Source organism: Nerophis ophidion, linkage group LG04 (genome assembly GCF_033978795.1).
Source record: "Nerophis ophidion isolate RoL-2023_Sa linkage group LG04, RoL_Noph_v1.0, whole genome shotgun sequence".
Taxonomy (NCBI): Eukaryota; Metazoa; Chordata; class Actinopteri; order Syngnathiformes; family Syngnathidae; genus Nerophis; species Nerophis ophidion.
This window is the reverse complement of record NC_084614.1, coordinates 887,330-915,087: the sequence shown is the minus strand read 5'-3', so window position 1 is coordinate 915,087 and position 27,758 is coordinate 887,330. Positions and strand designations below refer to the sequence as shown.

Genomic DNA, 27,758 nt, shown 5'->3' with positions numbered 1-27,758 from the left:
TTTCTGTTTGTGGTGAAAATAAATGTTTGTGGTGAAAATAAATGTTTGCTGGCACATTCTGTTTGTGGTGAAAATAAATGTTTGCTGGCACTTTCTGTTTGTGGTGAAAATAATTGTTTGTGTTGAAAATAAATGTTTGCTGGCACATTCTGTTTGTGGTGAAAAGAAATGTTTGTGGTGAAAATAAATGTTTGCTGGCACTTTCTGTTTGTGGTGAAAATAAATGTTTGTGGTGAAAAGAAATGTTTGCTGGCACATTCTGTTTGTGGTGAAAATAAATGTTTGTGGTGAAAAGAAATGTTTGCTGGCACATTCTGTTTGTGGTGAAAATAAATGTTTGCTGGCACATTCTGTTTGTGGTGAAAATAAATGTTTGTGGTGAAAATAAATGTTTGCTGGCACATTCTGTTTGTGGTGAAAATAAATGTTTGCTGGCACTTTCTGTTTGTGGTGAAAATAAATGTTTGTGGTGAAAATAAATGTTTGCTGGCACATTCTGTTTGTGGTGAAAATAAATGTTTGTGGTGAAAATAAATGTTTGCTGGCACTTTCTGTTTGTGGTGAAAATAAATGTTTGTGGTGAAAATAAATGTTTGCTGGCACATTCTGTTTGTGGTGAAAATAAATGTTTGTGGTGAAAATAAATGTTTGCTGGCACTTTCTGTTTGTGGTGAAAATAAATGTTTGTGGTGAAAATAAATGTTTGCTGGCACATTCTGTTTGTGGTGAAAATAGATGTTTGCTGGCACTTTCTGTTTGTGGTGAAAATAAATGTTTGTGTTGAAAATAAATGTTTGCTGGCACATTCTGTTTGTGGTGAAAAGAAATGTTTGTGGTGAAAATAAATGTTTGCTGGCACTTTCTGTTTGTGGTGAAAATAAATGTTTGTGGTGAAAAGAAACGTTTGCTGGCACATTCTGTTTGTGGTGAAAATAAATGTTTGTGGTGAAAAGAAATGTTTGCTGGCACATTCTGTTTGTGGTGAAAATAAATGTTTGCTGGCACATTCTGTTTGTGGTGAAAATAAATGTTTGTGGTGAAAATAAATGTTTGCTGGCACATTCTGTTTGTGGTGAAAAGAAATGTTTGCTGGCCCTTTCTGTTTGTGGTGAAAATAAATGTTTGTGGTGAAAATAAATGTTTGATGGCACATTCTGTTTGTGGTGAAAAGAAATGTTTGTGGTGAAAATAAATGTTTGCTGGCACTTTCTGTTTGTGGTGAAAATAAATGTTTGTGGTGAAAAGAAATGTTTGCTGGCACATTCTGTTTGTGGTGGAAATAAATGTTTGCTGGCACTTTCTGTTTGTGGTGAAAATGTTTGCTGGCACATTCTGTTTGTGGTGAAAATAAATGTTTGTGGTGAAAATAAATGTTTGTGGTGAAAATAAATGTTTGCTGGCACATTCTGTTTGTGGTGAAAATAAATGTTTGCTGGCACTTTCTGTTTGTGGTGAAAATAAATGTTTGTGGTGAAAAGAAATGTTTGCTGGCACATTCTGTTTGTGGTGAAAATAAATGTTTGTGGTGAAAAGAAATGTTTGCTGGCACATTCTGATTGTGGTGAAAATAAATGTTTGTGGTGAAAATAAATGTTTGCTGGCACATTCTGTTTGTGGTGAAAATAAATGTTTGTGGTGAAAATAAATGTTTGCTGGCACTTTCTGTTTGTAGTGAAAATAAATGTTTGTGGTGAAAAGAAATGTTTGCTGGCACATTCTGTTTGTGGTGAAAATAAATGTTTGCTGGCACATTCTGTTTATGGTGAAAATAAATGTTTGTGGTGAAAATAAATGTTTGCTGGCACATTCTGTTTGTGGTGAAAATAAATGTTTGCTGGCACTTTCTGTTTGTGGTGAAAATAAATGTTTGTGGTGAAAATAAATGTTTGCTGGCACATTCTGTTTGTGGTGAAAAGAAATGTTTGTGGTGAAAATAAATGTTTGCTGGCACTTTCTGTTTGTGGTGAAAATAAATGTTTGTGGTGAAAAGAAATGTTTGCTGGCACATTCTGTTTGTGGTGGAAATAAATGTTTGCTGGCACTTTCTGTTTGTGGTGAAAATGTTTGCTGGCACATTCTGTTTGTGGTGAAAATAAATGTTTGCTGGCACATTCTGTTTGTGGTGAAAATAAATGTTTGTGGTGAAAATAAATGTTTGTGGTGAAAATAAATGTTTGCTGGCACATTCTGTTTGTGGTGAAAATAAATGTTTGCTGGCACTTTCTGTTTGTGGTGAAAATAAATGTTTGTGGTGAAAATAAATGTTTGCTGGCACATTCTGTTTGTGGTGAAAATAAATGTTTGTGGTGAAAAGAAATGTTTGCTGGCACATTCTGATTGTGGTGAAAATAAATGTTTGTGGTGAAAATAAATGTTTGCTGGCACATTCTGTTTGTGGTGAAAATAAATGTTTGTGGTGAAAATAAATGTTTGCTGGCACTTTCTGTTTGTAGTGAAAATAAATGTTTGTGGTGAAAAGAAATGTTTGCTGGCACATTCTGTTTGTGGTCAAAAGAAATGTTTGCTGGCACATTCTGTTTGTGGTGAAAATAAATGTTTGTGGTGAAAATAAATGTTTGCTGGCACATACTGTTTGTGGTGAAAATAAATGTTTGCTGGCACATTCTGTTTGTGGTGAAAATAAATGTTTGCTGCCACTTTCTGTTTGTGGTGAAATGAAATGTTTGTGGTGAAAAGAAATGTTTGCTGGCACATTCTGTTTGTGGTGAAAATAGATGTTTGTGGTGAAAATAAATGTTTGCTGGCACATTCTGTTTGTGGTGAAAATAAATGTTTGCTGGCACATTCTGTTTGTGGTGAAAATAAATGTTTGCTGGCACATTCTGTTTGTGGTGAAAATAAATGTTTGCTGGCACTTTCTGTTTGTGGTGACAATAAATGTTTGCTGGCACATTCTGTTTGTGGTGAAAATAAATGTTTGCTGGCACTTTCTGTTTGTGGTGAAAATAAATGTTTGCTGGCACTTTGTTTGTGGTGAAAATAAATGTTTGTGGTGAAAAGAAATGTTTGCTGGCACATTCTGTTTGTGGTGAAAATAAATGTTTGTGGTGAAAATAAATGTTTGTGGTGAAAATAAATGTTTGCTGGCACATTCTGTTTGTGGTGAAAATAGATGTTTGTGGTGAAAATAAATGTTTGCTGGCACATTCTGTTTGTGGTGAAAATAAATGTTTGCTGGCACATTCTGTTTGTGGTGAAAATAAATGTTTGTGGTGAAAATAAATGTTTGCTGGCACATTCTGTTTGTGGTGAAAATAAATGTTTGCTGGCACACTCTGTTTGTGGTGAAAATAAATGTTTGCTGGCACATTCTGTTTGTGGTGAAAATAATTGTTTGCTGGCACTTTCTGTTTGTGGTGAAAATAAATGTTTGCTGGCACATTCTGTTTGTGGTGAAAATAAATGTTTGCTGGCACTTTCTGTTTGTGGTGAAAATAAATGTTTGCTGGCACTTTCTGTTTGTGGTGAAAATAAATGTTTGTTGTGAAAATAAATGTTTGCTGGCACATTCTGTTTGTGGTGAAAATAAATGTTTGTGGTGAAAATAAATGTTTGTGGTGAAAATAAATGTTTGCTGGCATATTCTGTTTGTGGTGAAAATAGATGTTTGTGGTGAAAATAAATGTTTGCTGGCACATTCTGTTTGTGGTGAAAATAAATGTTTGCTGGCACATTCTGTTTGTGGTGAAAATAAATGTTTGTGGTGAAAATAAATGTTTGCTGGCACATTCTGTTTGTGGTGAAAATAAATGTTTGTGGTGAAAATAAATGTTTGCTGGCACATTCTGTTCGTGGTGAAAATAGATGTTTGTGGTGAAAATAAATGTTTGCTGGCACATTCTGTTTGTGATGAAAATAAATGTTTGCTGGCACATTCTGTTTGTGGTGAAAATAAATGTTTGTGGTGAAAATAAATTTTTGCTGGCACATTCTGTTTGTGGTGAAAATAAATGTTTGCTGGCACTTTCTGTTTGTGGTGAAACTAAATGTTTGTGGTGAAAAGAAATGTTTGCTGGCACATTCTGTTTGTGGTGAAAATAAATGTTTGTGGTGAAAATAAATGTTTGCTGGCACATTCTGTTTGTGGTGAAAATAAATGTTTGTGGTGAAAATAAATGTTTGCTGGCACATTCTGTTTGTGGTGAAAATAAATGTTTGCTGGCACTTTCTGTTTGTGGTGAAAATAAATGTTTGTGGTGAAAAGAAATGTTTGCTGGCACATTCTGTTTGTGGTGAAAATAAATGTTTGTGGTGAAAATAAATGTTTGCTGGCACTTTCTGTTTGTGGTGAAAATAAATGTTTGTGGTGAAAATAAATGTTTGCTGGCACATTCTGTTTGTGGTGAAAATAAATGTTTGCTGGCACTTTCTGTTTGTGGTGAAAATAAATGTTTGTGTTGAAAATAAATGTTTGCTGGCACATTCTGTTTGTGGTGAAAAGAAATGTTTGTGGTGAAAATAAATGTTTGCTGGCACTTTCTGTTTGTGGTGAAAAGAAATGTTTGTGGTGAAAAGAAATGTTTGCTGGCACATTCTGTTTGTGGTGAAAATAAATGTTTGTGGTGAAAATAAATGTTTGCTGGCACATTCTGTTTGTGGTGAAAATAAATGTTTGCTGGCACATTCTGTTTGTGGTGAAAATAAATGTTTGTGGTGAAAATAAATGTTTGCTGGCACATTCTGTTTGTGGTGAAAATAAATGTTTGCTGGCACTTTCTGTTTGTGGTGAAAATAAATGTTTGTGGTGAAAATAAATGTTTGCTGGCACATTCTGTTTGTGGTGAAAAGAAATGTTTGTGGTGAAAATAGATGTTTGCTGGCACTTTCTGTTTGTGGTGAAAATAAATGTTTGTGGTGAAAAGAAATGTTTGCTGGCACATTCTGTTTGTGGTGGAAATAAATGTTTGCTGGCACTTTCTGTTTGTGGTGAAAATGTTTGCTGGCACATTCTGTTTGTGGTGAAAATAAATGTTTGCTGGCACATTCTGTTTGTGGTGAAAATAAATGTTTGTGGTGAAAATAAATGTTTGCTGGCACATTCTGTTTGTGGTGAAAATAAATGTTTGCTGGCACTTTCTGTTTGTGGTGAAAATAAATGTTTGTGGTGAAAAGAAATGTTTGCTGGCACATTCTGATTGTGGTGAAAATAAATGTTTGTGGTGAAAATAAATGTTTGCTGGCACATTCTGTTTGTGGTGAAAATAAATGTTTGTGGTGAAAATAAATGTTTGCTGGCACTTTCTGTTTGTAGTGAAAATAAATGTTTGTGGTGAAAAGAAATGTTTGCTGGCACATTCTGTTTGTGGTGAAAATAAATGTTTGCCGGCACTTTCTGTTTGTGGTGAAAATAAATGTTTGTGGTGAAAATAAATGTTTGCTGGCACATTCTGTTTGTGGTGAAAAGAAATGTTTGTGGTGAAAATAAATGTTTGCTGGCACTTTCTGTTTGTGGTGAAAATAAATGTTTGTGGTGAAAAGAAATGTTTGCTGGCACATTCTGTTTGTGGTGGAAATAAATGTTTGCTGGCACTTTCTGTTTGTGGTGAAAATGTTTGCTGGCACATTCTGTTTGTGGTGAAAATAAATGTTTGCTGGCACATTCTGTTTGTGGTGAAAATAAATGTTTGTGGTGAAAATAAATGTTTGTGGTGAAAATAAATGTTTGCTGGCACATTCTGTTTGTGGTGAAAATAAATGTTTGTGGTGAAAATAAATGTTTGTGGTTAAAATAAATGTTTGCTGGCACATTCTGTTTGTGGTGAAAATAAATGTTTGCTGGCACTTTCTGTTTGTGGTGAAAATAAATGTTCGTGGTGAAAATAAATGTTTGCTGGCACATTCTGTTTGTGGTGAAATAAATGTTTGTTGGCACATTCTGTTTGTGGTGAAAATAAATGTTTGCTGGCACATTCTGTTTGTGGTGAAAATAAATGTTTGCTGGCACATTCTGTTTGTGGTGAAAATAAATGTTTGCTGGCACTTTCTGTTTGTGGTGACAATAAATGTTTGCTGGCACATTCTGTTTGTGGTGAAAATAAATGTTTGCTGGCACTTTCTGTTTGTGGTGAAAATAAATGTTTGTGGTGAAAATAAATGTTTGCTGGCACATTCTGTTTGTGGTGAAAATAGATGTTTGTGGTGAAAATAAATGTTTGCTGGCACATTCTGTTCGTGGTGAAAATAAATGTTTGCTGGCACATTCTGTTTGTGGTGAAAATAAATGTTTGTGGTGAAAATAAATGTTTGCTGGCACATTCTGTTTGTGGTGAAAATAAATGTTTGCTGGCACATTCTGTTTGTGGTGAAAATAAATGTTTGCTGGCACTTTCTGTTTGTGGTGAAAAGAAATGTTTGTGGTGAAAAGAAATGTTTGCTGGCACATTCTGTTTGTGGTGAAAATAGATGTTTGTGGTGAAAATAAATGTTTGCTGGCACATTCTGTTTGTGGTGAAAATAAATGTTTGCTGGCACATTCTGTTTGTGGTGAAAATAAATGTTTGCTGGCACATTCTGTTTGTGGTGAAAATAAATGTTTGCTGGCACTTTCTGTTTGTGGTGACAATAAATGTTTGCTGGCACATTCTGTTTGTGGTGAAAATAAATGTTTGCTGGCACTTTCTGTTTATGGTGAAAATAAATGTTTGCTGGCACTTTGTTTGTGGTGAAAATAAATGTTTGTGGTGAAAAGAAATGTTTGCTGGCACATTCTGTTTGTGGTGAAAATAAATGTTTGTGGTGAAAATAAATGTTTGTGGTGAAAATAAATGTTTGCTGGCACATTCTGTTTGTGGTGAAAATAGATGTTTGTGGTGAAAATAAATGTTTGCTGGCACATTCTGTTTGTGGTGAAAATAAATGTTTGCTGGCACATTCTGTTTGTGGTGAAAATAAATGTTTGCTGGCACATTCTGTTTGTGGTGAAAATAAATGTTTGCTGGCACATTCTGTTTGTGGTGAAAATAAATGTTTGCTGGCACATTCTGTTTGTGGTGAAAATAAATGTTTGCTGGCACATTCTGTTTGTGGTGAAAATAAATGTTTGCTGGCACATTCTGTTTGTGGTGAAAATAAATGTTTGCTGGCACTTTCTGTTTGTGGTGAAAATAAATGTTTGCTGGCACTTTCTGTTTGTGGTGAAAATAAATGTTTGTGGTGAAAAGAAATATTTGCTGGCACATTCTGTTTGTGGTGAAAATAAATATTTGTGGTGAAAAGAAATGTTTGTGGTGAAAAGAAATGTTTGCTGGCATATTCTGTTTGTGGTGAAAATAGATGTTTGTGGTGAAAATAAATGTTTGCTGGCACATTCTGTTTGTGGTGAAAATAAATGTTTGCTGGCACATTCTGTTTGTGGTGAAAATAAATGTTTGTGGTGAAAATAAATGTTTGCTGGCACATTCTGTTTGTGGTGAAAATAAATGTTTGTGGTGAAAATAAATGTTTGCTGGCACATTCTGTTCGTGGTGAAAATAGATGTTTGTGGTGAAAATAAATGTTTGCTGGCACATTCTGTTTGTGATGAAAATAAATGTTTGCTGGCACATTCTGTTTGTGGTGAAAATAAATTTTTGCTGGCACATTCTGTTTGTGGTGAAAATAAATGTTTGCTGGCACTTTCTGTTTGTGGTGAAACTAAATGTTTGTGGTGAAAAGAAATGTTTGCTGGCACATTCTGTTTGTGGTGAAAATAAATGTTTGTGGTGAAAATAAATGTTTGCTGGCACATTCTGTTTGTGGTGAAAATAAATGTTTGCTGGCACTTTCTGTTTGTGGTGAAAATAAATGTTTGTGGTGAAAAGAAATGTTTGCTGGCACATTCTGTTTGTGGTGAAAATAAATGTTTGTGGTGAAAATAAATGTTTGCTGGCACTTTCTGTTTGTGGTGAAAATAAATGTTTGTGGTGAAAATAAATGTTTGCTGGCACATTCTGTTTGTGGTGAAAATAAATGTTTGCTGGCACTTTCTGTTTGTGGTGAAAATAATTGTTTGTGTTGAAAATAAATGTTTGCTGGCACATTCAGTTTGTGGTGAAAAGAAATGTTTGTGGTGAAAATAAATGTTTGCTGGCACTTTCTGTTTGTGGTGAAAATAAATGTTTGTGGTGAAAAGAAATGTTTGCTGGCACATTCTGTTTGTGGTGAAAATAAATGTTTGTGGTGAAAAGAAATGTTTGCTGGCACATTCTGTTTGTGGTGAAAATAAATGTTTGCTGGCACATTCTGTTTGTGGTGAAAATAAATGTTTGTGGTGAAAATAAATGTTTGCTGGCACATTCTGTTTGTGGTGAAAATAAATGTTTGCTGGCACTTTCTGTTTGTGGTGAAAATAAATGTTTGTGGTGAAAATAAATGTTTGCTGGCACATTCTGTTTGTGGTGAAAATAAATGTTTGTGGTGAAAATAAATGTTTGCTGGCACTTTCTGTTTGTGGTGAAAATAAATGTTTGTGGTGAAAATAAATGTTTGCTGGCACATTCTGTTTGTGGTGAAAATAAATGTTTGTGGTGAAAATAAATGTTTGTGGTGAAAATAAATGTTTGCTGGCACATTCTGTTTGTGGTGAAAATAGATGTTTGCTGGCACTTTCTGTTTGTGGTGAAAATAAATGTTTGTGTTGAAAATAAATGTTTGCTGGCACATTCTGTTTGTGGTGAAAAGAAATGTTTGTGGTGAAAATAAATGTTTGCTGGCACTTTCTGTTTGTGGTGAAAATAAATGTTTGTGGTGAAAAGAAATGTTTGCTGGCACATTCTGTTTGTGGTGAAAATAAATGTTTGTGGTGAAAAGAAATGTTTGCTGGCACATTCTGTTTGTGGTGAAAATAAATGTTTGCTGGCACATTCTGTTTGTGGTGAAAATAAATGTTTGTGGTGAAAATAAATGTTTGCTGGCACATTCTGTTTGTGGTGAAAAGAAATGTTTGCTGGCCCTTTCTGTTTGTGGTGAAAATAAATGTTTGTGGTGAAAATAAATGTTTGCTGGCACATTCTGTTTGTGGTGAAAAGAAATGTTTGTGGTGAAAATAAATGTTTGCTGGCACTTTCTGTTTGTGGTGAAAATAAATGTTTGTGGTGAAAAGAAATGTTTGCTGGCACATTCTGTTTGTGGTGGAAATAAATGTTTGCTGGCACTTTCTGTTTGTGGTGAAAATGTTTGCTGGCACATTCTGTTTGTGGTGAAAATAAATGTTTGTGGTGAAAATAAATGTTTGTGGTGAAAATAAATGTTTGCTGGCACATTCTGTTTGTGGTGAAAATAAATGTTTGCTGGCACTTTCTGTTTGTGGTGAAAATAAATGTTTGTGGTGAAAAGAAATGTTTGCTGGCACATTCTGTTTGTGGTGAAAATAAATGTTTGTGGTGAAAAGAAATGTTTGCTGGCACATTCTGATTGTGGTGAAAATAAATGTTTGTGGTGAAAATAAATGTTTGCTGGCACATTCTGTTTGTGGTGAAAATAAATGTTTGTGGTGAAAATAAATGTTTGCTGGCACTTTCTGTTTGTAGTGAAAATAAATGTTTGTGGTGAAAAGAAATGTTTGCTGGCACATTCTGTTTGTGGTGAAAATAAATGTTTGCTGGCACATTCTGTTTATGGTGAAAATAAATGTTTGTGGTGAAAATAAATGTTTGCTGGCACATTCTGTTTGTGGTGAAAATAAATGTTTGCTGGCACTTTCTGTTTGTGGTGAAAATAAATGTTTGTGGTGAAAATAAATGTTTGCTGGCACATTCTGTTTGTGGTGAAAAGAAATGTTTGTGGTGAAAATAAATGTTTGCTGGCACTTTCTGTTTGTGGTGAAAATAAATGTTTGTGGTGAAAAGAAATGTTTGCTGGCACATTCTGTTTGTGGTGGAAATAAATGTTTGCTGGCACTTTCTGTTTGTGGTGAAAATGTTTGCTGGCACATTCTGTTTGTGGTGAAAATAAATGTTTGCTGGCACATTCTGTTTGTGGTGAAAATAAATGTTTGTGGTGAAAATAAATGTTTGTGGTGAAAATAAATGTTTGCTGGCACATTCTGTTTGTGGTGAAAATAAATGTTTGCTGGCACTTTCTGTTTGTGGTGAAAATAAATGTTTGTGGTGAAAATAAATGTTTGCTGGCACATTCTGTTTGTGGTGAAAATAAATGTTTGTGGTGAAAAGAAATGTTTGCTGGCACATTCTGATTGTGGTGAAAATAAATGTTTGTGGTGAAAATAAATGTTTGCTGGCACATTCTGTTTGTGGTGAAAATAAATGTTTGTGGTGAAAATAAATGTTTGCTGGCACTTTCTGTTTGTAGTGAAAATAAATGTTTGTGGTGAAAAGAAATGTTTGCTGGCACATTCTGTTTGTGGTCAAAAGAAATGTTTGCTGGCACATTCTGTTTGTGGTGAAAATAAATGTTTGTGGTGAAAATAAATGTTTGCTGGCACATTCTGTTTGTGGTGAAAATAGATGTTTGTGGTGAAAATAAATGTTTGCTGGCACATTCTGTTTGTGGTGAAAATAAATGTTTGCTGCCACTTTCTGTTTGTGGTGAAATGAAATGTTTGTGGTGAAAAGAAATGTTTGCTGGCACATTCTGTTTGTGGTGAAAATAGATGTTTGTGGTGAAAATAAATGTTTGCTGGCACATTCTGTTTGTGGTGAAAATAAATGTTTGCTGGCACATTCTGTTTGTGGTGAAAATAAATGTTTGCTGGCACATTCTGTTTGTGGTGAAAATAAATGTTTGCTGGCACTTTCTGTTTGTGGTGACAATAAATGTTTGCTGGCACATTCTGTTTGTGGTGAAAATAAATGTTTGCTGGCACTTTCTGTTTGTGGTGAAAATAAATGTTTGCTGGCACTTTGTTTGTGGTGAAAATAAATGTTTGTGGTGAAAAGAAATGTTTGCTGGCACATTCTGTTTGTGGTGAAAATAAATGTTTGTGGTGAAAATAAATGTTTGTGGTGAAAATAAATGTTTGCTGGCACATTCTGTTTGTGGTGAAAATAGATGTTTGTGGTGAAAATAAATGTTTGCTGGCACATTCTGTTTGTGGTGAAAATAAATGTTTGCTGGCACATTCTGTTTGTGGTGAAAATAAATGTTTGTGGTGAAAATAAATGTTTGCTGGCACATTCTGTTTGTGGTGAAAATAAATGTTTGCTGGCACACTCTGTTTGTGGTGAAAATAAATGTTTGCTGGCACATTCTGTTTGTGGTGAAAATAATTGTTTGCTGGCACTTTCTGTTTGTGGTGAAAATAAATGTTTGCTGGCACATTCTGTTTGTGGTGAAAATAAATGTTTGCTGGCACTTTCTGTTTGTGGTGAAAATAAATGTTTGCTGGCACTTTCTGTTTGTGGTGAAAATAAATGTTTGTGGTGAAAATAAATGTTTGCTGGCACATTCTGTTTGTGGTGAAAATAAATGTTTGTGGTGAAAATAAATGTTTGTGGTGAAAATAAATGTTTGCTGGCATATTCTGTTTGTGGTGAAAATAGATGTTTGTGGTGAAAATAAATGTTTGCTGGCACATTCTGTTTGTGGTGAAAATAAATGTTTGCTGGCACATTCTGTTTGTGGTGAAAATAAATGTTTGTGGTGAAAATAAATGTTTGCTGGCACATTCTGTTTGTGGTGAAAATAAATGTTTGTGGTGAAAATAAATGTTTGCTGGCACATTCTGTTCGTGGTGAAAATAGATGTTTGTGGTGAAAATAAATGTTTGCTGGCACATTCTGTTTGTGATGAAAATAAATGTTTGCTGGCACATTCTGTTTGTGGTGAAAATAAATGTTTGTGGTGAAAATAAATTTTTGCTGGCACATTCTGTTTGTGGTGAAAATAAATGTTTGCTGGCACTTTCTGTTTGTGGTGAAACTAAATGTTTGTGGTGAAAAGAAATGTTTGCTGGCACATTCTGTTTGTGGTGAAAATAAATGTTTGTGGTGAAAATAAATGTTTGCTGGCACATTCTGTTTGTGGTGAAAATAAATGTTTGTGGTGAAAATAAATGTTTGCTGGCACATTCTGTTTGTGGTGAAAATAAATGTTTGCTGGCACTTTCTGTTTGTGGTGAAAATAAATGTTTGTGGTGAAAAGAAATGTTTGCTGGCACATTCTGTTTGTGGTGAAAATAAATGTTTGTGGTGAAAATAAATGTTTGCTGGCACTTTCTGTTTGTGGTGAAAATAAATGTTTGTGGTGAAAATAAATGTTTGCTGGCACATTCTGTTTGTGGTGAAAATAAATGTTTGCTGGCACTTTCTGTTTGTGGTGAAAATAAATGTTTGTGTTGAAAATAAATGTTTGCTGGCACATTCTGTTTGTGGTGAAAAGAAATGTTTGTGGTGAAAATAAATGTTTGCTGGCACTTTCTGTTTGTGGTGAAAAGAAATGTTTGTGGTGAAAAGAAATGTTTGCTGGCACATTCTGTTTGTGGTGAAAATAAATGTTTGTGGTGAAAATAAATGTTTGCTGGCACATTCTGTTTGTGGTGAAAATAAATGTTTGCTGGCACATTCTGTTTGTGGTGAAAATAAATGTTTGTGGTGAAAATAAATGTTTGCTGGCACATTCTGTTTGTGGTGAAAATAAATGTTTGCTGGCACTTTCTGTTTGTGGTGAAAATAAATGTTTGTGGTGAAAATAAATGTTTGCTGGCACATTCTGTTTGTGGTGAAAAGAAATGTTTGTGGTGAAAATAGATGTTTGCTGGCACTTTCTGTTTGTGGTGAAAATAAATGTTTGTGGTGAAAAGAAATGTTTGCTGGCACATTCTGTTTGTGGTGGAAATAAATGTTTGCTGGCACTTTCTGTTTGTGGTGAAAATGTTTGCTGGCACATTCTGTTTGTGGTGAAAATAAATGTTTGCTGGCACATTCTGTTTGTGGTGAAAATAAATGTTTGTGGTGAAAATAAATGTTTGCTGGCACATTCTGTTTGTGGTGAAAATAAATGTTTGCTGGCACTTTCTGTTTGTGGTGAAAATAAATGTTTGTGGTGAAAAGAAATGTTTGCTGGCACATTCTGATTGTGGTGAAAATAAATGTTTGTGGTGAAAATAAATGTTTGCTGGCACATTCTGTTTGTGGTGAAAATAAATGTTTGTGGTGAAAATAAATGTTTGCTGGCACTTTCTGTTTGTAGTGAAAATAAATGTTTGTGGTGAAAAGAAATGTTTGCTGGCACATTCTGTTTGTGGTGAAAATAAATGTTTGCCGGCACTTTCTGTTTGTGGTGAAAATAAATGTTTGTGGTGAAAATAAATGTTTGCTGGCACATTCTGTTTGTGGTGAAAAGAAATGTTTGTGGTGAAAATAAATGTTTGCTGGCACTTTCTGTTTGTGGTGAAAATAAATGTTTGTGGTGAAAAGAAATGTTTGCTGGCACATTCTGTTTGTGGTGAAAATAAATGTTTGCTGGCACTTTCTGTTTGTGGTGAAAATAAATGTTTGTGGTGAAAATAAATGTTTGCTGGCACATTCTGTTTGTGGTGAAAAGAAATGTTTGTGGTGAAAATAGATGTTTGCTGGCACTTTCTGTTTGTGGTGAAAATAAATGTTTGTGGTGAAAAGAAATGTTTGCTGGCACATTCTGTTTGTGGTGGAAATAAATGTTTGCTGGCACTTTCTGTTTGTGGTGAAAATGTTTGCTGGCACATTCTGTTTGTGGTGAAAATAAATGTTTGCTGGCACATTCTGTTTGTGGTGAAAATAAATGTTTGTGGTGAAAATAAATGTTTGCTGGCACATTCTGTTTGTGGTGAAAATAAATGTTTGCTGGCACTTTCTGTTTGTGGTGAAAATAAATGTTTGTGGTGAAAAGAAATGTTTGCTGGCACATTCTGATTGTGGTGAAAATAAATGTTTGTGGTGAAAATAAATGTTTGCTGGCACATTCTGTTTGTGGTGAAAATAAATGTTTGTGGTGAAAATAAATGTTTGCTGGCACTTTCTGTTTGTAGTGAAAATAAATGTTTGTGGTGAAAAGAAATGTTTGCTGGCACATTCTGTTTGTGGTGAAAATAAATGTTTGCCGGCACTTTCTGTTTGTGGTGAAAATAAATGTTTGTGGTGAAAATAAATGTTTGCTGGCACATTCTGTTTGTGGTGAAAAGAAATGTTTGTGGTGAAAATAAATGTTTGCTGGCACTTTCTGTTTGTGGTGAAAATAAATGTTTGTGGTGAAAAGAAATGTTTGCTGGCACATTCTGTTTGTGGTGGAAATAAATGTTTGCTGGCACTTTCTGTTTGTGGTGAAAATGTTTGCTGGCACATTCTGTTTGTGGTGAAAATAAATGTTTGCTGGCACATTCTGTTTGTGGTGAAAATAAATGTTTGTGGTGAAAATAAATGTTTGTGGTGAAAATAAATGTTTGCTGGCACATTCTGTTTGTGGTGAAAATAAATGTTTGTGGTGAAAATAAATGTTTGTGGTTAAAATAAATGTTTGCTGGCACATTCTGTTTGTGGTGAAAATAAATGATTGCTGGCACTTTCTGTTTGTGGTGAAAATAAATGTTCGTGGTGAAAATAAATGTTTGCTGGCACATTCTGTTTGTGGTGAAATAAATGTTTGTTGGCACATTCTGTTTGTGGTGAAAATAAATGTTTGCTGGCACATTCTGTTTGTGGTGAAAATAAATGTTTGCTGGCACATTCTGTTTGTGGTGAAAATAAATGTTTGCTGGCACTTTCTGTTTGTGGTGACAATAAATGTTTGCTGGCACATTCTGTTTGTGGTGAAAATAAATGTTTGCTGGCACTTTCTGTTTGTGGTGAAAATAAATGTTTGTGGTGAAAATAAATGTTTGCTGGCACATTCTGTTTGTGGTGAAAATAGATGTTTGTGGTGAAAATAAATGTTTGCTGGCACATTCTGTTCGTGGTGAAAATAAATGTTTGCTGGCACATTCTGTTTGTGGTGAAAATAAATGTTTGTGGTGAAAATAAATGTTTGCTGGCACATTCTGTTTGTGGTGAAAATAAATGTTTGCTGGCACATTCTGTTTGTGGTGAAAATAAATGTTTGCTGGCACTTTCTGTTTGTGGTGAAAAGAAATGTTTGTGGTGAAAAGAAATGTTTGCTGGCACATTCTGTTTGTGGTGAAAATAGATGTTTGTGGTGAAAATAAATGTTTGCTGGCACATTCTGTTTGTGGTGAAAATAAATGTTTGCTGGCACATTCTGTTTGTGGTGAAAATAAATGTTTGCTGGCACATTCTGTTTGTGGTGAAAATAAATGTTTGCTGGCACTTTCTGTTTGTGGTGACAATAAATGTTTGCTGGCACATTCTGTTTGTGGTGAAAATAAATGTTTGCTGGCACTTTCTGTTTATGGTGAAAATAAATGTTTGCTGGCACTTTGTTTGTGGTGAAAATAAATGTTTGTGGTGAAAAGAAATGTTTGCTGGCACATTCTGTTTGTGGTGAAAATAAATGTTTGTGGTGAAAATAAATGTTTGTGGTGAAAATAAATGTTTGCTGGCACATTCTGTTTGTGGTGAAAATAGATGTTTGTGGTGAAAATAAATGTTTGCTGGCACATTCTGTTTGTGGTGAAAATAAATGTTTGCTGGCACATTCTGTTTGTGGTGAAAATAAATGTTTGCTGGCACATTCTGTTTGTGGTGAAAATAAATGTTTGCTGGCACATTCTGTTTGTGGTGAAAATAAATGTTTGCTGGCACATTCTGTTTGTGGTGAAAATAAATGTTTGCTGGCACATTCTGTTTGTGGTGAAAATAAATGTTTGCTGGCACATTCTGTTTGTGGTGAAAATAAATGTTTGCTGGCACTTTCTGTTTGTGGTGAAAATAAATGTTTGCTGGCACTTTCTGTTTGTGGTGAAAATAAATGTTTGTGGTGAAAAGAAATATTTGCTGGCACATTCTGTTTGTGGTGAAAATAAATATTTGTGGTGAAAAGAAATGTTTGTGGTGAAAAGAAATGTTTGCTGGCATATTCTGTTTGTGGTGAAAATAGATGTTTGTGGTGAAAATAAATGTTTGCTGGCACATTCTGTTTGTGGTGAAAATAAATGTTTGCTGGCACATTCTGTTTGTGGTGAAAATAAATGTTTGTGGTGAAAATAAATGTTTGCTGGCACATTCTGTTTGTGGTGAAAATAAATGTTTGTGGTGAAAATAAATGTTTGCTGGCACATTCTGTTCGTGGTGAAAATAGATGTTTGTGGTGAAAATAAATGTTTGCTGGCACATTCTGTTTGTGATGAAAATAAATGTTTGCTGGCACATTCTGTTTGTGGTGAAAATAAATTTTTGCTGGCACATTCTGTTTGTGGTGAAAATAAATGTTTGCTGGCACTTTCTGTTTGTGGTGAAACTAAATGTTTGTGGTGAAAAGAAATGTTTGCTGGCACATTCTGTTTGTGGTGAAAATAAATGTTTGTGGTGAAAATAAATGTTTGCTGGCACATTCTGTTTGTGGTGAAAATAAATGTTTGCTGGCACTTTCTGTTTGTGGTGAAAATAAATGTTTGTGGTGAAAAGAAATGTTTGCTGGCACATTCTGTTTGTGGTGAAAATAAATGTTTGTGGTGAAAATAAATGTTTGCTGGCACTTTCTGTTTGTGGTGAAAATAAATGTTTGTGGTGAAAATAAATGTTTGCTGGCACATTCTGTTTGTGGTGAAAATAAATGTTTGCTGGCACTTTCTGTTTGTGGTGAAAATAATTGTTTGTGTTGAAAATAAATGTTTGCTGGCACATTCAGTTTGTGGTGAAAAGAAATGTTTGTGGTGAAAATAAATGTTTGCTGGCACTTTCTGTTTGTGGTGAAAATAAATGTTTGTGGTGAAAAGAAATGTTTGCTGGCACATTCTGTTTGTGGTGAAAATAAATGTTTGTGGTGAAAAGAAATGTTTGCTGGCACATTCTGTTTGTGGTGAAAATAAATGTTTGCTGGCACATTCTGTTTGTGGTGAAAATAAATGTTTGTGGTGAAAATAAATGTTTGCTGGCACATTCTGTTTGTGGTGAAAATAAATGTTTGCTGGCACTTTCTGTTTGTGGTGAAAATAAATGTTTGTGGTGAAAATAAATGTTTGCTGGCACATTCTGTTTGTGGTGAAAATAAATGTTTGTGGTGAAAATAAATGTTTGCTGGCACTTTCTGTTTGTGGTGAAAATAAATGTTTGTGGTGAAAATAAATGTTTGCTGGCACATTCTGTTTGTGGTGAAAATAAATGTTTGTGGTGAAAATAAATGTTTGCTGGCACTTTCTGTTTGTGGTGAAAATAAATGTTTGTGGTGAAAATAAATGTTTGCTGGCACATTCTGTTTGTGGTGAAAATAGATGTTTGCTGGCACTTTCTGTTTGTGGTGAAAATAAATGTTTGTGTTGAAAATAAATGTTTGCTGGCACATTCTGTTTGTGGTGAAAAGAAATGTTTGTGGTGAAAATAAATGTTTGCTGGCACTTTCTGTTTGTGGTGAAAATAAATGTTTGTGGTGAAAAGAAATGTTTGCTGGCACATTCTGTTTGTGGTGAAAATAAATGTTTGTGGTGAAAAGAAATGTTTGCTGGCACATTCTGTTTGTGGTGAAAATAAATGTTTGCTGGCACATTCTGTTTGTGGTGAAAATAAATGTTTGTGGTGAAAATAAATGTTTGCTGGCACATTCTGTTTGTGGTGAAAAGAAATGTTTGCTGGCCCTTTCTGTTTGTGGTGAAAATAAATGTTTGTGGTGAAAATAAATGTTTGCTGGCACATTCTGTTTGTGGTGAAAAGAAATGTTTGTGGTGAAAATAAATGTTTGCTGGCACTTTCTGTTTGTGGTGAAAATAAATGTTTGTGGTGAAAAGAAATGTTTGCTGGCACATTCTGTTTGTGGTGGAAATAAATGTTTGCTGGCACTTTCTGTTTGTGGTGAAAATGTTTGCTGGCACATTCTGTTTGTGGTGAAAATAAATGTTTGTGGTGAAAATAAATGTTTGTGGTGAAAATAAATGTTTGCTGGCACATTCTGTTTGTGGTGAAAATAAATGTTTGCTGGCACTTTCTGTTTGTGGTGAAAATAAATGTTTGTGGTGAAAAGAAATGTTTGCTGGCACATTCTGTTTGTGGTGAAAATAAATGTTTGTGGTGAAAAGAAATGTTTGCTGGCACATTCTGATTGTGGTGAAAATAAATGTTTGTGGTGAAAATAAATGTTTGCTGGCACATTCTGTTTGTGGTGAAAATAAATGTTTGTGGTGAAAATAAATGTTTGCTGGCACTTTCTGTTTGTAGTGAAAATAAATGTTTGTGGTGAAAAGAAATGTTTGCTGGCACATTCTGTTTGTGGTGAAAATAAATGTTTGCTGGCACATTCTGTTTATGGTGAAAATAAATGTTTGTGGTGAAAATAAATGTTTGCTGGCACATTCTGTTTGTGGTGAAAATAAATGTTTGCTGGCACTTTCTGTTTGTGGTGAAAATAAATGTTTGTGGTGAAAATAAATGTTTGCTGGCACATTCTGTTTGTGGTGAAAAGAAATGTTTGTGGTGAAAATAAATGTTTGCTGGCACTTTCTGTTTGTGGTGAAAATAAATGTTTGTGGTGAAAAGAAATGTTTGCTGGCACAATCTGTTTGTGGTGGAAATAAATGTTTGCTGGCACTTTCTGTTTGTGGTGAAAATGTTTGCTGGCACATTCTGTTTGTGGTGAAAATAAATGTTTGCTGGCACATTCTGTTTGTGGTGAAAATAAATGTTTGTGGTGAAAATAAATGTTTGTGGTGAAAATAAATGTTTGCTGGCACATTCTGTTTGTGGTGAAAATAAATGTTTGCTGGCACTTTCTGTTTGTGGTGAAAATAAATGTTTGTGGTGAAAATAAATGTTTGCTGGCACATTCTGTTTGTGGTGAAAATAAATGTTTGTGGTGAAAAGAAATGTTTGCTGGCACATTCTGATTGTGGTGAAAATAAATGTTTGTGGTGAAAATAAATGTTTGCTGGCACATTCTGTTTGTGGTGAAAATAAATGTTTGTGGTGAAAATAAATGTTTGCTGGCACTTTCTGTTTGTAGTGAAAATAAATGTTTGTGGTGAAAAGAAATGTTTGCTGGCACATTCTGTTTGTGGTCAAAAGAAATGTTTGCTGGCACATTCTGTTTGTGGTGAAAATAAATGTTTGTGGTGAAAATAAATGTTTGCTGGCACATTCTGTTTGTGGTGAAAATAGATGTTTGTGGTGAAAATAAATGTTTGCTGGCACATTCTGTTTGTGGTGAAAATAAATGTTTGCTGCCACTTTCTGTTTGTGGTGAAATGAAATGTTTGTGGTGAAAAGAAATGTTTGCTGGCACATTCTGTTTGTGGTGAAAATAGATGTTTGTGGTGAAAATAAATGTTTGCTGGCACATTCTGTTTGTGGTGAAAATAAATGTTTGCTGGCACATTCTGTTTGTGGTGAAAATAAATGTTTGCTGGCACATTCTGTTTGTGGTGAAAATAAATGTTTGCTGGCACTTTCTGTTTGTGGTGACAATAAATGTTTGCTGGCACATTCTGTTTGTGGTGAAAATAAATGTTTGCTGGCACTTTCTGTTTGTGGTGAAAATAAATGTTTGCTGGCACTTTGTTTGTGGTGAAAATAAATGTTTGTGGTGAAAAGAAATGTTTGCTGGCACATTCTGTTTGTGGTGAAAATAAATGTTTGTGGTGAAAATAAATGTTTGTGGTGAAAATAAATGTTTGCTGGCACATTCTGTTTGTGGTGAAAATAGATGTTTGTGGTGAAAATAAATGTTTGCTGGCACATTCTGTTTGTGGTGAAAATAAATGTTTGCTGGCACATTCTGTTTGTGGTGAAAATAAATGTTTGTGGTGAAAATAAATGTTTGCTGGCACATTCTGTTTGTGGTGAAAATAAATGTTTGCTGGCACACTCTGTTTGTGGTGAAAATAAATGTTTGCTGGCACATTCTGTTTGTGGTGAAAATAATTGTTTGCTGGCACTTTCTGTTTGTGGTGAAAATAAATGTTTGCTGGCACATTCTGTTTGTGGTGAAAATAAATGTTTGCTGGCACTTTCTGTTTGTGGTGAAAATAAATGTTTGCTGGCACTTTCTGTTTGTGGTGAAAATAAATGTTTGTGGTGAAAATAAATGTTTGCTGGCACATTCTGTTTGTGGTGAAAATAAATGTTTGTGGTGAAAATAAATGTTTGTGGTGAAAATAAATGTTTGCTGGCATATTCTGTTTGTGGTGAAAATAGATGTTTGTGGTGAAAATAAATGTTTGCTGGCACATTCTGTTTGTGGTGAAAATAAATGTTTGCTGGCACATTCTGTTTGTGGTGAAAATAAATGTTTGTGGTGAAAATAAATGTTTGCTGGCACATTCTGTTTGTGGTGAAAATAAATGTTTGTGGTGAAAATAAATGTTTGCTGGCACATTCTGTTCGTGGTGAAAATAGATGTTTGTGGTGAAAATAAATGTTTGCTGGCACATTCTGTTTGTGATGAAAATAAATGTTTGCTGGCACATTCTGTTTGTGGTGAAAATAAATGTTTGTGGTGAAAATAAATTTTTGCTGGCACATTCTGTTTGTGGTGAAAATAAATGTTTGCTGGCACTTTCTGTTTGTGGTGAAACTAAATGTTTGTGGTGAAAAGAAATGTTTGCTGGCACATTCTGTTTGTGGTGAAAATAAATGTTTGTGGTGAAAATAAATGTTTGCTGGCACATTCTGTTTGTGGTGAAAATAAATGTTTGTGGTGAAAATAAATGTTTGCTGGCACATTCTGTTTGTGGTGAAAATAAATGTTTGCTGGCACTTTCTGTTTGTGGTGAAAATAAATGTTTGTGGTGAAAAGAAATGTTTGCTGGCACATTCTGTTTGTGGTGAAAATAAATGTTTGTGGTGAAAATAAATGTTTGCTGGCACTTTCTGTTTGTGGTGAAAATAAATGTTTGTGGTGAAAATAAATGTTTGCTGGCACATTCTGTTTGTGGTGAAAATAAATGTTTGCTGGCACTTTCTGTTTGTGGTGAAAATAAATGTTTGTGTTGAAAATAAATGTTTGCTGGCACATTCTGTTTGTGGTGAAAAGAAATGTTTGTGGTGAAAATAAATGTTTGCTGGCACTTTCTGTTTGTGGTGAAAAGAAATGTTTGTGGTGAAAAGAAATGTTTGCTGGCACATTCTGTTTGTGGTGAAAATAAATGTTTGTGGTGAAAATAAATGTTTGCTGGCACATTCTGTTTGTGGTGAAAATAAATGTTTGCTGGCACATTCTGTTTGTGGTGAAAATAAATGTTTGTGGTGAAAATAAATGTTTGCTGGCACATTCTGTTTGTGGTGAAAATAAATGTTTGCTGGCACTTTCTGTTTGTGGTGAAAATAAATGTTTGTGGTGAAAATAAATGTTTGCTGGCACATTCTGTTTGTGGTGAAAAGAAATGTTTGTGGTGAAAATAGATGTTTGCTGGCACTTTCTGTTTGTGGTGAAAATAAATGTTTGTGGTGAAAAGAAATGTTTGCTGGCACATTCTGTTTGTGGTGGAAATAAATGTTTGCTGGCACTTTCTGTTTGTGGTGAAAATGTTTGCTGGCACATTCTGTTTGTGGTGAAAATAAATGTTTGCTGGCACATTCTGTTTGTGGTGAAAATAAATGTTTGTGGTGAAAATAAATGTTTGCTGGCACATTCTGTTTGTGGTGAAAATAAATGTTTGCTGGCACTTTCTGTTTGTGGTGAAAATAAATGTTTGTGGTGAAAAGAAATGTTTGCTGGCACATTCTGATTGTGGTGAAAATAAATGTTTGTGGTGAAAATAAATGTTTGCTGGCACATTCTGTTTGTGGTGAAAATAAATGTTTGTGGTGAAAATAAATGTTTGCTGGCACTTTCTGTTTGTAGTGAAAATAAATGTTTGTGGTGAAAAGAAATGTTTGCTGGCACATTCTGTTTGTGGTGAAAATAAATGTTTGCCGGCACTTTCTGTTTGTGGTGAAAATAAATGTTTGTGGTGAAAATAAATGTTTGCTGGCACATTCTGTTTGTGGTGAAAAGAAATGTTTGTGGTGAAAATAAATGTTTGCTGGCACTTTCTGTTTGTGGTGAAAATAAATGTTTGTGGTGAAAAGAAATGTTTGCTGGCACATTCTGTTTGTGGTGGAAATAAATGTTTGCTGGCACTTTCTGTTTGTGGTGAAAATGTTTGCTGGCACATTCTGTTTGTGGTGAAAATAAATGTTTGCTGGCACATTCTGTTTGTGGTGAAAATAAATGTTTGTGGTGAAAATAAATGTTTGTGGTGAAAATAAATGTTTGCTGGCACATTCTGTTTGTGGTGAAAATAAATGTTTGTGGTGAAAATAAATGTTTGTGGTGAAAATAAATGTTTGCTGGCACATTCTGTTTGTGGTGAAAATAAATGTTTGCTGGCACTTTCTGTTTGTGGTGAAAATAAATGTTCGTGGTGAAAATAAATGTTTGCTGGCACATTCTGTTTGTGGTGAAAATAAATGTTTGTGGTGAAAAGAAATGTTTGCTGGCACATTCTGATTGTGGTGAAAATAAATGTTTGCTGGCACATTCTGTTTGTGGTGAAAATAAATGTTTGTGGTGAAAATAAATGTTTGCTGGCACTTTCTGTTTGTAGTGAAAATAAATGTTTGTGGTGAAAATCAATGTTTGCTGGCACATTCTGTTTGTGGTGAAAATAAATGTTTGTGGTGAAAATCAATGTTTGCTGGCACATTCTGTTTGTGGTGAAAATAAATGTTTGTGGTGAAAATAAATGTTTGTGGTGAAAATACATGTTTGCTAGCACATTCTGTTTGTGTCCACAAACGTGTCCTCAATGCACTGTAGCATTCTAGCTAGCAAGCTAAGGTCTCTCATCAGTGCTAAGCCACGTCTACGTCAGCAATCCTCGTTTCCATGGCGACACGTGATCCATGTTTCTACAAGGAGGATATGCTAACCGCTAACTGGAAGCTAGAGCTTTTGAATGTAAAGAAAGGAAAGGCAATAATGTAAATGTTTATTTAATATTGTCACGCCACCATCCTGGGATTTGGAGATTAAGAGCGGCCAATATGGAACAAAACTGATATCTTTGCATGTTTAGGCCGCATCGCAACATACCACACATATTGTTATTTTGAAAGTGTTTAGTTAAAACTCAACACCACAATTTTGTTTCAAGCCGTGCTCTCAAATCTACTTTTAAAATGTAATTAATTATAATTACTACCAAAAGTTTCAGGACTAATAATATAATAATGCAATTCATTACTCGGGAAAGTTATTCATGTGTCACTTAAATCTTTTCTTGAATTATGTGGCATATGCAACTGAGAGCAGTGTGTGTGTGTGTGTGTGTGTGTGTGTGTGTGTGTGTGTGCCTTTAAAAGGCGGTGCTTAGTGACATCAGCAAGGCTTTTAGCTGAGTGCAACTGCATTTCTTAGGGCTAGCATTGACAGGCTTTTTAGTCTTTTTACTGGCTTGTGTGATGAATAAAGAGGAGGGTTAGCGACGGGGGTTGGTGTTGGCAGGGTGGCAACAAGAATACCAGTATGGCAGTATTGTGTATTAACTGTAATAGCGCACAGCCATAATTGAGATGGACAAGTCAGTGTTGCTATGATCAATACTACACGGTACTGCTTTCAACACAAATATTTAGCATCAGCCAAAAATGATGTTAAGTGTCCAAACAACCAAAGAATAAATGCTTATTTGTATTTTGACAGAAGTGTTGATAAAGACAAGTCCCAACAGAAAGTAAACAGATGAACAGTAAATTAGCAAGTACATGAATCATAGTTTGGAGAAAATACAACCTGAATATTTGATGCATATGTCAGCAACTAAATTCCAAGCCTTTGTCAAATGCTTTTATTATCAATACTATAATCAATCCCAGTATAGATGTTGGGCCATATTGCCCATCCCCAGTAAAAAGTCCTCCTGTCTTTTTTTCCAATGAATAGTGGCCTGTGGGTCTTCTTGAGGAGGTTTCTTTAGTACATGTAAACATAGTGAGGGCCTCATGTGGCTGAGCAAAGATAGATGTTTGTAAAGTGCTCCTCTTGTGTTTTGTAGGGGTCTGGGAAGAACATCTTCTCCCTGAACAACACCAGTGGAGCTTCAGGATGGTGCAGGAGGAGCCACAGCCCTCCTACATTAAGGAGGAAGATGAGGCCCCTCACATTAAAGAGGAAGAGGAGGAACACAGCATCAGTCAGGAGTTCCCAGTGACTGGTGTCTCTGTGAAGAGTGAAGATGAGGAGGTCAAAGGTGAACGTGAGGAGGAGCCTCCAAGTCAACACATGACAAGAGAAGATGATGGAGACCACTGTGGAGGACCACCAGCAGACATCTTCTTAGCTCCACTACCAAGCTCACACTCTGATGATGGAGACCACTGTGGAGGACCACCAGCAGACATCTTAGCTCCACCATCCAGCTCACACTCTGATGATGGAGACCACTGTGGAGGACCACCAGCAGACATCTTAGTTCCACCATCCAGCTCACGCTCTGATGATGGAGACCACTGTGGAGGACCACCAGCAGACATCTTAGTTCCACCATCCAGCTCACACTCTGATGATGGAGACCACTGTGGAGGACCACCAGCAGACATCTTCTTAGCTCCACCATCCAGCTCACACTCTGATGATGGAGACCACTGTGGAGGACCACCAGCAGACAAGTTGTTAGCTCCACCATCCAGCTCACACTCTGATGATGGAGACCGCTGTGGAGGACCACCAGCAGACAAGTTGTTAGCTCCACTATCAGACAGTGAGGACACAAGGTCCCACTCTGATGATGACGACTGTAAAGATGACCAGACACACTTTAAATGTCGTCAGTGTGACAAAAGGTTCAAATACCGCCGTAGTCTGAAAAGACACATGAAAATACACACTGGAGAGAAAAGATTTTCCTGTTCAATCTGTGGCAAAGATTTTAGTCAAAGGAAACATTTGAAAACACACAAGAGCATACACGCTGGAGAGAAACCTTTTTTGTGTTCAGAATGTGGTAAAGGTTTTGCAGGAAAAAGTAGGTTGAAAGAACACATGAGAACACACACTGGAGAAAAGAAATGTTCTTGTTCAGTGTGTGGTAAAGATTTCCTCCAAGGCCGGTATTTAAAAGTACACATGAAGACGCACGCTGAAGAAAAACCTTTCAGGTGTTCAATCTGCGGGAGAGGTTGTACACATAGCCACAACCTGAAAGTGCACATGCGAACACACACCGGGGAAACCCCTTTCACCTGTTCGGTCTGTGGGAAAAGTTGTGCGCATAGTCACAATTTGAAACTGCACATGAGAACGCACACTGGGGAAAAACCCTATTCCTGCTCAAGCTGCAACAAACGCTTTTGTGTACAAAGGAACCTTGTAGTCCACATGAGGACACACACAGGCGAGCAAGTGTTCAGTTGCAGTGCGTGTGAGGAAAGGTTCTCCTACAAGTACCAGCTCAGCAAACACCAGTGTCCTGGTCAGAACAGCAGCAGGGTGGAGTGGCTCAAATGGTAGAGCAGCCATGCAAACAACCCCAGGGTCCGTTCGTATCCGGTTTCCCAAATCCCAGTCGCGTCCTTTGTGTCCTTGTTCCCAGCACATTGACCTTAAAAATGTGTGACTTTAGCAGTCATTTGTTGGGTCTTGATAATCCATCCTCTCTTGGTTGTTTTATATGTATGTCCTCTGACCTTCATGCATTATATAGATAAAGGAAGACGGCGGAATTCTTTGGGAGGTTATGAATACTTGACAGTTATTGTGTTTTTTCTTTCTTGAAGTCCCCAAAACAATGTTAGTTTCAGAAAAGATGGGCAGGTCTGGAATGTTGGGGCACAGCCAATAATGTACATCATCCCACAGACAAATAAATGTCCTTTTGATTTCATCCATCCTTTTTTTACCGCTTATTCCCTTTGGAGTCGCGGGGGGCGCTGGTGCCTATCTCAGCTGCACCCTGGAAAAGTCACCACCTCATCACAGGGCCAACACAGATAGACAACCTTCACACACTAGTGTTGCCAATCAACCTATCCCCAGGTGCATGTCCTTGGAGGTGGGAGGGGCCTATCCCCAGGTGCATGTCTTTGGAAGTGGGAGGGGCCAAAGAAAAGCCCAAAAAGTTCAATAGTCAACCTTCTAAAAAAAGGAGGGGAATATTTTTAAGGCTTGGCTTTAAAATGTTTTGAAAGTCTTTTTAGTCAAGCTTGGCTGCAAAGTGGCAGTGTGGAATATAATCTGGCAGCCAGAATGCCACATTTAGCCCAAAGAGTAACGCAACATAATGAAAAAGAAAGGGGTGTAAATAGAATCTGTTAATAAAAACAAAGATGAGTAGGTATAGATCATAATAAAAAAGAAGGTAGTTTGTTTGAAGTGTTTGCCAAATACAGTGTAGTCTGAATATTGTATTTCTGTTAATGAGTCCAAAAAGAACAATGAATCAGCGTTGTATTGTGGGAAAGGTGATGATAGGTGTAAGGGAGCACAAGCTCCTAGGGGCCTCAATGACGGAATGTATTTAGCTTGATCTCCAATCAATAGAATGACATCTGCTATTTTAACATGAAGAAAGTGGTGCATGTCCTCTTCCTTCTCATTTCTTTATGTCGTCCACAACTGAAATGTTCTTTTTTTTGTGTGCAGGCCACAATTGACTTACAAATTCATTGTGAGGGTTTCTCAAGATTTCATGAAGAAAAAACCCTTGGAACTCTGATTGAATCGGAATAAAAATTCAACATTTTCAGTTAGTTTTGTTTAAATTAACATTCATATTTTTGTATTTCTCTTTACTGTGGTTTTCTTGCTCAGCTTGTTCTTCCTCATTCATTTGACATGATAGTTCCAAGATTTGATACAAGTTTTAGCCTAAACTTGTTGTGACAACATGGACTTGTATGATTCATCGCTGATTCATAAAACTACGACTAGCAGTGATGATTTGATTACAGTCACGATTGATATTAAGGATGAATAATATGTCACTAATGAACTATTATCAAAACATTCTATTAAACTTCATTTATTTCACAGCGTTGCCAACATGACAAGAAAACAACTACTCCGTGGACCTTTTAGTAAGTGGTCAAGACCACAGGCAGATTTCATGGACCGCACACACCAGACCAGCACCATGAATTGATGAAGTTGAAAAACTTGTTGGAGTGTTACCATTTAGTGGTCAATTGTAGGCAATATGTACTCAACTGTGTAAACTCTACTCCTTCATTTCATGTATTCTCTTCCTTTGCAATAAAAGTTTCAATCAATCAATCAGGACCAGTCTCACTAGCACCCCAAATGGTAGGGACCACTGGTCCTGTCCACCCCCTCAGTAAGCTGTGGAGTCCCCCAAGGCAGTATACTAGGACCTTTACTATTGCTATCAGCATGCCACTGGGAATTGTTCCTGTTTGCAGATGACTCGGCCCTGCTGGTATCCGGCAAGGACAAGTCACAGGTGGAACAAATCCTCAGTGCCGAACTCTGTGACTTCACTATAAAAGTGGGTGACATTGTTATCAGCAGGAAAGATGAGATCACCTACCTAGCTTCCATTCTAGAGGCTAATCTTTCCTGTGATAAAATGGCAACCAAGGTCATCAAAAAAGTCAACCAACCAACCAGATTTTTTCTACAGAATCTCCTCTCTGGTCAACAAAAGCACTTTGAAGATTCTAGCGGGAACTCTCATTCAACCCTTCTTCCATTACGCTTGCACCTCCTGGTACCCCAGCACTTCCAAAACC

General features: G+C 35.9%; 1 protein-coding gene across 3 annotated transcripts in view; it reads left to right on the top strand.

Annotated features, from left to right (window-relative positions):
• Nucleotides 1-27,282, top strand: part of LOC133550670 (oocyte zinc finger protein XlCOF8.4-like) — a 56,842-nt gene extending 29,560 nt beyond the window's left edge. For 2 of the 3 annotated variants that reach the window (XM_061896618.1, XM_061896617.1), the window contains exon 2: nt 24,068-27,282. In XM_061896618.1, the coding sequence (XP_061752602.1) occupies nt 24,118-25,521 (1,404 nt within the window). In that variant the 5' untranslated portion in view covers nt 24,068-24,117 and the 3' untranslated portion in view covers nt 25,522-27,282. The remainder of the gene's footprint in view (nt 1-24,067) is intronic. The other variant, XR_009806360.1, reaches the window with a different exon arrangement.
• Nucleotides 27,283-27,758: the final 476 nt, after the last annotated feature.